The following is a 12,464-nucleotide window of genomic DNA, read 5'->3' as shown; positions in this document are numbered from 1 at the left end:
TATTATCAGTTCTTTTTATGACGTTTTGTTACATGATCCTAAAAAACAGAAATAATGTTTTCTTTGTTATTTCTATATGCATAGTGTAACAAATTACTGACTCTTTTAATTGACTCTGGAATTCCCTTTTTTTAATTGTCAAACTGTATGATATTTTAAGTGATAATTTTTTTAAGTATTGTATTATGTATGTATATACGTGGCATATAGAAGACTCCAACTGATAACATAATTTTGATAAGCCAAAGAAGCCATTTCGTATGTGAAATAAACATGCTTCCATAAACTGATTAACGAAGCTTTGTTTGCACTTAATGTTTCATGTAAATGTCTTTACTTTCTATTTCCTTTTATTTTACCTACAGGTAGAATCAGAGAATAGAAAAAAAATCATTTTGTCTTTCGAATGGTAATTCCCTAAAAATATTTTAAATAAAACTCAGATAAAGGATTTAAGCTGTTTCATATCAAGTAAATTTTAATTATATAATTTTTATTATATCATATTTTTCAAACACAGGAGATACTAGCAAAGATGTAATAAGATGAAATATTAATTAGATCAACTGAATATTTATAATTAAATTATAATTAGGAGGTATATCTATTTATATAGGTCGATGGTTCTTGGTCTGCATAGCCTTAATGTTTCTTTGAAATTCCATCTTCCCAATCATGTATGGATGTTACAAATTCAGCTTTTAATAACTCCAACTGTTATCATTATTTTTCCACTATTTCACTAACATGTACACTAGTATTACTATAGCATATCTGACACCAACCAAACGCATTGCATTGAAGAATGCCATTAAAGTGAGATAGATGCTGAAACACCAGACCAGTTTCCACAAAAAATTTGTAGGTTCGCGAATTGTTTAATGTCATTGCAAATTTAATGATTCTTTGAACAATTTGTCATTGAATTAATATACACAGACACTAATTCAAACACGAAATATTTTAAATATAACATTTTTCGATGCGTAGATTACACGTTTCGCGGTGATCAAATCTACGCTGGAACTACTGCGTGATCAAATTCGAAAAATAAGGTTTAAATATTGTGCTCTCTTTGGTGAAACTTAGTACGTCATGTTTATATATATTATTTATATATATATATATTATATTATATATATATATGTCATTTTTCAATTCTTTTACTTTTTCCTTCTTTTAAATACAAGGATAAACGTTCTAGAATTTTTTAAACAACTATAATCACGTATTTGCCTGACGTATTACCATCTAATTGCATGGGAAGGGACGCGAAGGACGGTGGCGCAGCCTATGGAACAATCAGTGAAGAATGGCGGGAAAGTATTTAAAGTTTAAAGGATGATTGCAGCAACGTACGATCTCGTTATTTATACTACTTAACCATTTCGGGAAACAAGAGTACAAGTTTTTATTCCTTTCAATATAATAATAATCGTAATAATAATAGATAATAATAAAAATAGATAATAATAGCAATAATAATAATAATAGAAATAATAATAATAATAGAAATAATAATAGCAATAATAATAATAATAATAGTAATAATAATCAACATATCGTAAGCTTCCATACGCAGAGCACGCTAAGTTAATACATGTACATAGTTTCTTTACAAAAATAATAACAATGTTTCGATGCAACATTGCGAATCCAATGATCAATATCTCGTCTAGCTAAATGACACTTTAGCAGCATTTTTCCTTTGGATAGATAACTCTTGTTAACTATATAATCCCCGTTATATTCGTTCATTGTTCTTACCGTTCGATTTTTTCGAAGCAGATCATACACGCGTTATCCGCGTGCATACCGCTCCTTTCTCTCTATCATTTTCTTTCTTTCTTTTTTTTTTTTTTTCATTCTTCTTCACATATTTTTATAAATAAACTACCTTTATTTTGTCAGTTAATCGACATTGTCTTTGGTACATTTACAACGAACAGCATATATCGCGACAGAAAGTACGGATTTGGTATGTCGGACGGGGTACCTACCATCCGCCGTCATAAAGCGCACGCAATTCACGAAAAAAAGAAACAAATTTCACTTGGAGACCTTTCGCGTGTCGTCTGAGCGCGAAGATTTCCGTCCGGAAATTAAAAATTAAAACAAATAAAGGAAAACAGAAAGAAAAAAGAAAGGAAAAACAGAATATTAAGAAGAAACGGAAACGGAAAAGCAAGAAGCAAACAAGAGAAAACAAAGGAAAGAAGAGGATACGAACGGGCTGAGCGACGGTCGCCGACGGTAGAGTTGACCAATCGTCGATCGGAATGATCGGGCTCCACCAAGAATTTCGTGATTCCAGTGCCCTCGAGTCGATTTCGATCGACCGGTCAGTGGAACAAACCATTTCCGTCGGGTCTCTCTCCTAGGATAAGACCTTTCTGACCACGCTGACCCAAAAGAAAAATTCACCGAAATTTCTTCGCGTCGTTTAGCTGTTTTTCTTTCTCTGTTTCTTTCTCTTTCTCTCGACCTCAATGCAACGTATCCTTCTCGTGTCTGCTTTTTTTCTTATTCTTTCCCTCCCTTCGGTTCTCTTCTTCGTCTTGATCTTCGCGATACACGGCTACAGCGCTGTCTGATGTACTAAAATGCTACCACTGTCTACGCTTAAACGATCACTAAGTCACAAGCCCAAGTCATTGCCCCCGACGATGATTCTCTCTGGTTTATTTATTTTTCCTTTCGACGATTTTTCGGCAAAAATTAAAGTCATGTTTTCCCTCGATGACTGACAGGATGTAAATTTAAAAAAAAAAAAAAAAAAAAAAAAAAAAAAAAGGAAAAGGAATTAATCGTGGTCAAGCAATCACTCGGTCGTGACGATACTTTAACGTTTAGAAGCTGACAATCGAAGTCTACCTACGAATCTCTTTTGTCTTGCGATCGCTCCCGTATGAAACGTTTCAAAGATTCTCCGTGTTCAACAATCTGCCATTCGTTGCTCAATTGTTCGGAACCAACGGGTTCGAGTAATCGATCTCACGATGCACGTTGATGCGTTTCGAAACGCAATACGATCAATTAGAAGAATTACAAGGAACCAGCTACGACCGTTAGAAGCGATTACTCGAACATTCAGTGGAACTGTGTTTAGAAGTTGATTCGACGATTGCGTGAATTATTAAATTGCATTTATGGAAAAAAACCTGTGTGTGCTGGCTGAATGAATTGTAGGAAAATGGCTTTGTCGATTGAAGAACAACACAGATACTACGATATTCAACGAATGCCTGTGCAATGTCGGAACGCAAGCTTTTCGTCGAGTCTTATGCGGTTTTCACAGGCGCACTTGCGTCGGAAATTGCGTGCTTTTTTCTCTTCGTTCTTTTTCTTTTTTTTACATAACTTTTTCTCTCTCTCTCTCGTTCGTTCGTTCGTTTATAAATAATAAGTGTCCTTAAAAGATATCGTGTTAACCAAATAATACGCGGTAATATTAGGAATAAATTGATTAATCGTGGTTCGATAATAATAATAAAAGGAGAATAATTAAATGATCGCAATTAATGATCGTAAATTAGTAAGTTAATAATAATAATCGTGGTAATTAATAATTAGAGGAAAGAAAATAATATAAGAATAAATTAGGAACCAAGTACAAAGTTACGAGAGAAGTAAGATCGGGGAATAATTAAATTAGAGTTTTTCCATTTTCACGCTACGATTTCTTCACGATAATTACGACTATTTATAATAAATTACAGCGTACGTTTACGATTCGAATTCGTGCCCGTAACAGAAAATAAAAAAAAGAAAAGAAATACACATTAGGCCACCTAGCTTCACGCGTTTCTCGCCTCGGAACCTATCTCGTTTTCTAATTCTACGTACGTATGCATATTCTACCGTTTTCTCCTTCGTTTCTTTCTTTCGACTCTTCTTCCCGATTTTCGTTGTGCAGAAAGAGCATCAGCTCTTACTGTATCTCTACGACGTTTTGTAAGTCATTCAAGTTTTGAAACTTCATAACGAAAGAGAAAACACGAGGCTCGTGGCCGAGCAAAGAAACGAAAGCGTCGTCGGGTCATGATCGCGCGACACACATTATTCGTACACGTTACACAAAAGTATACTAGACGATTCATTTTCTGTTTCTTCAAAGCGTTTGGAAGCTTCTTCACTCCACGGCACAGTATCTACAAATGTACAAATCATCATCGAATACAGGATCGATCCTTGCAGGGTGTTAGGTTATGATCGACCAAACAAATAACATATCGTGTTTCTTCGTGAACTTTTTAAGATGGCGTCGCGGTAGCGTTCGACAACGATCGTTTTAAACGAATCCTCGACTCCTTTCAAAATTCGAAAGAAGAATGGAGATAGTTCTATCGGTTATATTGGGAGGAGCACGCCGCGCGAACAATCGACTCTGTCATCCGGTCGACTCGTTGCCCGATAAATTTATTTGTCAGTGGTCACCGTAAAGAAATGGGAACTCGCTGTCGACCAGCGTCGTCATAATTGTAGTTTGTCCGCTACAACGGCCCAATCCTTCTTGCGATAAATTTAACGGAAAACGAATCGGCTGGCCCTATGTGGATAATTTACTATTTACAAGAGGAGAGGCGAGGAACAGAGATTTGCTCTGCAGCGCGCTCGATTCCGACATTAATCGATCGATCAACACGGTCGTTATCAACGCCACCGCGACTCGTGCATTCGTCTTCGAGAATTCAATCGACTTTTATCGACGATCTAACGAATATTACAACGAGGCTTACTTTTTTTTCGCTAGGTTTTAACGCCGCACAGAGACACCATCCTCGAGTTCGGTTTCTTTTCTTTTTTCACCATATTAGGGCGTTCACAATCGCCAACGCCTACCACCCGAATTTAAATTATATTACGAATTTAAATGAAGTTACACATACGGCATTGTGCGGACAAAAAATACATATACTTAACGAAAACTTTCCAATAAATAATTACGTCTGTATTGAACGAACATTTTACAGTGAAACACACTTATATGATCAAGTTTTGGCCCGTCACGCGAATCAACGTTGTATTATCGCTGTGACGCATAACTTTCGTGACGATTCGGCACATTGAAAGAAAGAAAACTGAACGACAGGAACGGTTAGAATTTTCGAATTTCTTCCCTTCCGGATTAACCAGTGTAGAAGAAGAGAAATTGTCTGACATCCAACGATTTAGAATACTTTGCATCTGCTAACGCTTCTGATACGTGAATCGTTCTATTTTCTGCGTTTCAGTGATTTATAAGAAACTTGTGCTGAACTCGGAACTCGGAATCGAAAGATCGATATCTGCGCGAGGATACGGAAAAAAGAAGCGAACGAAATCGGACATAGAGAAAACAGGAGTTTGTGGAAAAGAAGAAGAAAATAAAGCAGTGAAATCCAGGGGAGGGGACTTATTTCCGCGCGTTTTCTCGATTAAAATCGACGAAATATATTCTACGACGAGCATTGTTTCTACTTAGCAGACGATTATTCGTCGAAACTTAACTGGTACATTTATCTTAACCGATGCTAATAACATTATGTAATTATTCTCCGGTTATTATTGTCTGCTCTAAACTATCTCGTATCTCCGATAGGAACAAATTACTTATGCTTCTTCTCCGTTACGTTCGCGCTAAATGCTTCTTTTCTCTTCTCCTCTCTCTCTTCTCTACTTTTTCTTTCTATTAAGAGAGTCACCTATTCAGCAGAGGCTTTATTTTTAAGCTTGCCTTCTTGTCTACTTTCTTGTCCTTTGTTCTTCCAGCTGTTCAGGTCCAGCTATTTAAAGTTACCGGCTACGTACTTCCTTTTTAATCCTACGCTTTTCTACATCTCGCGCGAATCATCGATCTCGAGGACCCCGTCCACGTATCGATTTTTTCAGCTGCCAAAGAGATCGTCTCTTGCTGTCTTGCCAACGAGATCTTCCATTGTGAAGAAACGCACGGCTCGAACTCGGGCTAAACGATCTTCCTCTTCAAACGATTCTTAACGATGCAAGAAACTCGTCGACCGGATAATTCAGGCACAAATAAACATTGAATTACGACGAAGCTAGGCTCTTCAAAGTCGCACACGATCGTCGAGCAATACGTTCACAATGGATCTTTTTTCTCTCTTCCTTCCTCTCTGATACGTCACCGCGAGAACGTAGTCCATGGACGGAGACAGAAAGCAGCTGGGTGAAAGTGATTCCCTTCCGTCGACGTGGTGTCGGTGATCTCTACGCTGGACGCCTTGGTTCGTGTAGTGGAATTAGGCACCGGACTGACTCTATCATTGATTGGAACGTTTGCCTTCGCTGATGGACGCCATTCTCATTGACTCCGCTTCCGGGCAGTTCCATCCGGGCATTCTCGTCTGCTCTATCGCCGCCTGAGAACACCACGAACGAAAGGTTCTTAACGAACAAGTTTTTACTTTCTCTGATCAATCATTCTCTCCATGTAATACTATATATATATATATATTTTTTTTTTAATTAATTACTTAATTAATTAATTATAATATTGATTATGATTATTATACAGGCAATTTTCATTCTTTTAAATTTAATTTAAATTAATTAAAATTAAATAGCAATTTTCATTTTTCTTTAAAATTAAAAACATGGAAATTACTATTTAATTTTACATAATTTTATGAATAATTTATTATTTTATAGTTTTTAAAAGTTTAAATAAAATTTTGAAAAACTATATAATTTGATACATTTCGTCAAAAAATTGGATAAAATTGTCAAATTTTTTAAAAAAGTTGCATAACATTAGCAAATTTTTAAAAAGATTGAAAAAGTTGGGAAAAACTGATTTTATTATATATAGGTGTATATATATATATATTAATTTATTTATTTATTATAATATTGATTATGATTATTATGTTGGAAGTTTCCATTTTTTTTAATTAATTTAAATTAATTAAAATTAATTTTTTTTAATTAATTGAAATTAAATAGCAATTTCCATTTTTCTTTAAAATGAAAAACATGGAAATTACTATTTATTTTTATGAATAATTTATTATTCTTTACAGTTTTTAAAAGTTTAAATAAAATTTTGAAAAAAAATTATATAGTTTAATAAATTTTGTCAAAAAATTGGATAAAATTGGCAAATTTTTTAAAAAGGTTGAATAACATTTGCAAATTTTTAAAAAGATTGAAAAAAAATAGGAAAAACTGACTTTATTATATATAGGTATATATATATATAAATTAATTAATTAATTAGTTAACTTATTATAATATTGATTATGATTATTATATTGGTAATTTCCATTCTTTTTTAAATAGAAAAAAATTTTTTTTTAAATAAAATTATATAAAATTAAATGGTAATTTACATTTCTTTTTATTTAAATTTATTTTATTAAAAATGTAAATTTTATTAAAATTGGATAAAATTGTCAAATTTAAAAAAAAAATGGATAACTTTGGCAAGTTAAAAAAAAAAAATTGAAAAAATTGGGAAAAGTTGGTTTTGTTATATTATATATATTTATAAATCTAAATATATATATTTAGATAACATACAATTTAAATTCATATATATATATATTTAAATAATAAATTGAAAAGAAGTAATTGAAATATAATTAATTATACATATACAATAATTTATATAAAATATTATTATTCTTAACTCTTGAGATATATATTTATATATAAATATATCCTGGGAAACATTTATATATATATTTACGTGTTTATTAAATATATAAATAATTATATTATATAAAACATAATATAGTATTATATATATATAATTTATTTTTATAGATGGAAATATTATTAAACGATGCAAGCATCAGATCTTTGGTACTTTGTACGACACGGCAATTGTTAAAAAATCGTGTCCAAAGTATAGCTGATACAGATTCGCAAATAATAATATGCGAGCTTTGGAAAATGCGTATAGAAAAATTTCACTGAGGAAAAATTCCTACCGGGAGATATCCGCAGGCTATGTGAAGCGTGGTAAGATACGAAATCATAGGAGTATCGATACAGGTGCACGCGTGCTACACTTACCGAGCTATTAAGAGTCTTGTTCGTGAAGATCATGAGGGGGCGGCTGCGGTTGCTAAACGGCCTTAACTCCGGATCTCGGCCAGGACCATCCACCGTGTCGACGCAATTACTGTTGGCACAGAAATAACGTCGAATGTGAAATTTGTGCATTCATCAAGCACCATGCAAGATTTATGAAATGAACGAGAATTAGCTTTTTTATAATCCATCTAAATATCAACCATGTCTAAATCATCAATCTACTTTAATTATCACTTTCATCATTCTAGGTGAGGGAAAGATAAGAAAGGAAGGCTATAAATAAATAGACGAAGACAAATTCATAATGATAAAAGAAGAAACTACATACCTCGACCGTAATTCCTTTTGCTTTCGCTTACAGTGGATGTAAGCCGCTATGCAAATGATAACGACCAGGAATACTGCTATCGTGGCACCACCGGCGATGCTGGCTGTCTCCAACATTACACGTTGCCGGGAAGCTGTAACAAAAACGTCACTTTCCTAGTCACCGGACACAGCTTCTTGTCCCTTAGGACTGCCTCTAACACGCGTTGCAGATTGAACAAGGCAGTTCGTTGAATTTACATTGTACCCAGTGCATTATACTCGGCTCTTGCTATGTAGCATGACTCTAGAATGGAATAAAACTATCTGGTCGCGGCGACCAGGAATACAACAAGAGAATCGAGAACGGCAGATACTTACGTAAATAGGAACCATCTAAATCCTTAAACTCGCATCTCTGCCCGATATAACCGTTGGCGCATCTGCAAGAAAAGAAAGCGAACCTGGTTAGGTACAGTGTTGTACATCGGCCGGATAAAAGAGTGGTAGAATGCATGTCGGTACTTTATTGTTCGTACGCGGCACTTCCGTAAAACGCGGCAAGAAATCCAGGAAGCTATAAAACGTACTCTTTAGGCACGAACCGCTTTTAGTATCGGGCATTAATCAGATAGGTACGCGATGGCTCGAACCACCCAATTAGTACACTTAATTATTAACAGAAAAGCGCAAAAGGAGATAGGAGAGCCGTGTAGAAAGAGGAGAGAAGAGCAAAATTAAGACGGATAGAAGGAATAAAAAAGGAGATCAAGGAAAATAAGAGAAAAGAATGTAAGCAACAGGTAAAAACTGTACAGAGGAACGATTGCTTTTAGAACGTATCGATACGCAAGCCTCGTAATAACCCGGTAATTAAAAGGATTCTCACGGTCGATTTCATGGAACGGTACCACCGAATCATGATTCGCCCTTGGAGCGGAATAATTAGCCGAATTCTGCTTCGTTTCATCCACATTAACCCCAACAACATTTACAATTAATTGAAACCTGTGATCGTTGAATTAACGTGATCGACAGATCCTGGTCACGCACTATAGTCTTTCAGACATACTCGTTGATAACTATGCACGATAAACGCAGATAACCGCTGGTAACTAAGTGGTTGCGGATTGTTACATTACCACCAAATGAGAAAGTCCGCAATCACTTAGTTGCCAAGCCAATGGCTCGTCGCAATTCATAGTTTAAATGAATTACAATTAATGTATAAAAAAATAAATAAACATAAAAAAAAACCAATAGCTCGTCGTCAGTCGTATCAGAGTTTGCTCTGGTAATTACTTTTCTTTTTTCGAATAATCGTAAACTACCTGCATAAACGAAAATGAAAGAGCAGCATGATGGCGTCGATCGGCATTTCTCGCAAATAAATGAACGAAGCGCTGCATGGCACAATCCGACACGGATTCTTAAAAACCGCTGCCACTAAAACGGTTAAGCAACGCTTCCGTTACTCCTACGCAAGGAAACATTAACATGGTCGCTTCTACCAAGAGACACAGATCCTGCTCTTCCCCCTTTTGCCATAGTTTCGGTTGGAAACGCGGCCAATTCGCTGTGCAAGGTGTCTATCATCGATAACGTAACACGTCGATACTCGCCGTGCAAGTTGAAGCGTATCAAGGCCTCGATACTTCCTCATGCGAGCAAGCGCAATAAATAATTACTCGTTCTCAGAGCAGGGCCGGCGTGACCTTCTGTGGGTCCTGAACGCACATTCAAATCCTACAAATGTTGTTATATATTATATATTTTTATAAGCAGTTTTTTAAACAACTCCAAGTAATATTTTTTCACATCCATAATTAGCTTTCAAGGGGAAAACAATTCAATGAAAGTAGAAAATCTGTAATCATATATGACTCTTGCAAAAACCTATTGATGTAGTTTAATTTCTCTAAAAAGTACATTTCTCTGAAAGCGCCTGGATTTTTTTATCTGAAGCAGTTTCCACGGAGTTACGCTGAACTTTCATGATTTTTCTCAGCCCTTTAAACCGAATCATCGCTATTACAAAAATATCTTGCATCTGTTAATGGTCATTCTGTAAAAAGTTAATTAAAATCGGTGTTTTTTAATTGGGTAATTTTAGGCGGGGCCCCTGAAAACCTGCCTTGCGCCGGCCCTGAAATATGAAATTTGTAGTGATCGAGTAATATCGAATATTTCAACGTTTACAGAGTAAAAAGATAGATAGAGTAATATTCTTGTGATTTTAGTAATTATTAATAATTATTGTAATTTTAGACAGAAGACTAATTGAATTGCTCTATTATCAATGGCAACGGTTTACGAGCCTTACATCTTGTAGTTACATCGATATTACGCTTATTATTAAACACCTTACACAACGAAAAGAAGAGCACACAAATGCAATTAAACCGCTATATGCAGCAGCAAGATCGCGTATACGCGATTACATGGCGTAATAATTTACACTGTGGCTTACTTTCAGAGCACCGCTTATCGATTTAATCAATGGCCTTCCAGTAGATTTCTCAAGTATGCGCTTAATTATAACCGGTGTCGACGATGAAAAGAGATTTGCGCGCGTCCGGATCACGTAAATCTAGTAGTTTCCTCCGAGTTTCTCGTATTTGACGTCATGGGCGCTGGAACGCGCCAACACGTGACCGCCTGAACGTGAACAAATCTCAAACGTTCGTTACAGATGGCGCAGAAAATTACGCAAAAATATATATTTTTCATAGCTGTCAGGTAGTTTGGTCGATCCACAGATCAACGTAGATCGAGAGACAAGAGCGAATAGTGGGACGTCGAGTGCCGGGTCACTGGTCTCGTTAGCAAATGTCCTCTACGTCTTCGTAACGCGTGCGCACATGCCGGCAAGAAAGTGGAAACGTTTATTATCCAGCACTTTCCACCGCAGGAATTTTCTCCGTCCGTTTCACGGAATCCTGTTGTTCGTTCCGCGGAAATTATGGGAGCGCGAACGAGGAAAAAGTAGCACGTACGATGCTCGCGAGAGCAATCGGCCTCCGACGCGATTATTTATTCGTTTCGCTATGTATTCGGTCGTTTGCATGGAAACTGATGAATTGGAGTTATTCGCAGTGTAAAAAGTTCGCCAGTTAGCCAAGTGCATGGACGGTGAAACGCTGATTGAGATACTGTCCACGATTTCATGGCGCGCGTGTATGAATAATGTTTATTCTTGTATTAGAAACTTCGTCATTAAAGCCTGATATTATCAGAAGATTCTTCGATCATGGTTAGGAATAACTTTTTATTGCAAGCAATTTGCATTTAGCATGTTTTCTGTAGAATGACACTGATATTCCAGGGCTGATAAAATACAGTGCAAAAGTGAGGTTATTTGACACGGCAAAATCTTCACTATCAGAATATCGATTAACCCTTAGCACTGGGAATTTTATTTGAATTTCGTTAGCAGTAGCTACCAACGCTTTTAAGTGTTTTATTTGAAATTTACTTTAACTAAAAAACAAGAGAATTGAAATAAATAAAGGAAGAAAGAAATTCACTTAAATACCAGTTTTATACACACTATTGTTGTATTTTCTAATTTTTCAGTGTATGATATCTTGAAACTATTTCCAGCATGCAATCCTGCTTTTCTTTCGCACGTTTCATAAAAAAAGGTGAACATGAAAGAATGTCGAGTGGAACTCGACAAAGGAGTTGTCGAGATAAAAACACAATCGACATAGCAGAGTCCTGGGTTAAATATGAAAATGGTCCTTTATTAGGATTGTAAAGCATGAACAGAAGATTATAAGAATTGGAAATGTGTAAAATGAAATCAATATTAACACTTTACCGACCGATAGCTGTTCAACAGCACACGCACGTCCGACCGGCAGCTCAGGCGCAGATTCTCCCTTGCGCCGGCTTTGTTTCGGTTTAGACTCTCCAATATCATTCTTTTCGTTCATCGCGAACGGTATGTTTTTCGAATTGGTATAAAACTGTGGAAGCTTAGAAAGTGAGCAAGGTGACTGACGCAACTGAGCAAGGTTCCTTAGTACTAAATAAGAAATTACTGCTCAAATAATGAGAAAGATTGTCGGCGATAAAAAGCCGATTAATAGACTATCGGTCGGTAAATATCGGTG

General features: G+C 35.7%; 2 protein-coding genes and 1 long non-coding RNA gene across 6 annotated transcripts in view; 2 read left to right on the top strand and 1 right to left on the bottom strand.

Moving 5' to 3' along the window:
* Positions 1-12,464, top strand: part of LOC132915480 (serine/arginine repetitive matrix protein 1-like) — a 109,737-nt gene that overhangs the window by 10,323 nt on the left and 86,950 nt on the right. The window lies entirely within an intron of this gene.
* The window catches only part of LOC132915479 (uncharacterized), a 76,346-nt gene continuing 64,354 nt past the window's right edge, over positions 473-12,464 (bottom strand). For all 3 annotated transcript variants that reach the window (XM_060975305.1, XM_060975304.1, XM_060975306.1), the window contains exons 4-7: positions 8,728-8,789; positions 8,369-8,501; positions 8,020-8,128; positions 473-6,362 (exon numbers count right to left, since the gene is read on the bottom strand). In XM_060975305.1, coding sequence (XP_060831288.1) covers positions 6,264-6,362; positions 8,020-8,128; positions 8,369-8,501; positions 8,728-8,789 — 403 coding nt within the window. In that variant the 3' untranslated portion in view covers positions 473-6,263. The remainder of the gene's footprint in view (positions 6,363-8,019; positions 8,129-8,368; positions 8,502-8,727; positions 8,790-12,464) is intronic.
* Positions 6,247-9,041, top strand: LOC132915536 (uncharacterized). The gene is made up of 2 exons (XR_009659887.1): positions 6,247-6,384; positions 7,768-9,041. It is a non-coding gene; the product is annotated as an uncharacterized LOC132915536 (long non-coding RNA).

The sequence above is a fragment of the Bombus pascuorum genome, chromosome 17 (assembly GCF_905332965.1).
Source record: "Bombus pascuorum chromosome 17, iyBomPasc1.1, whole genome shotgun sequence".
Classification (NCBI taxonomy): domain Eukaryota; kingdom Metazoa; phylum Arthropoda; class Insecta; order Hymenoptera; family Apidae; genus Bombus; species Bombus pascuorum.
The sequence above is the reverse complement of the archived record's forward strand: the minus strand, read 5'-3'. Positions and strand labels throughout refer to the sequence as shown.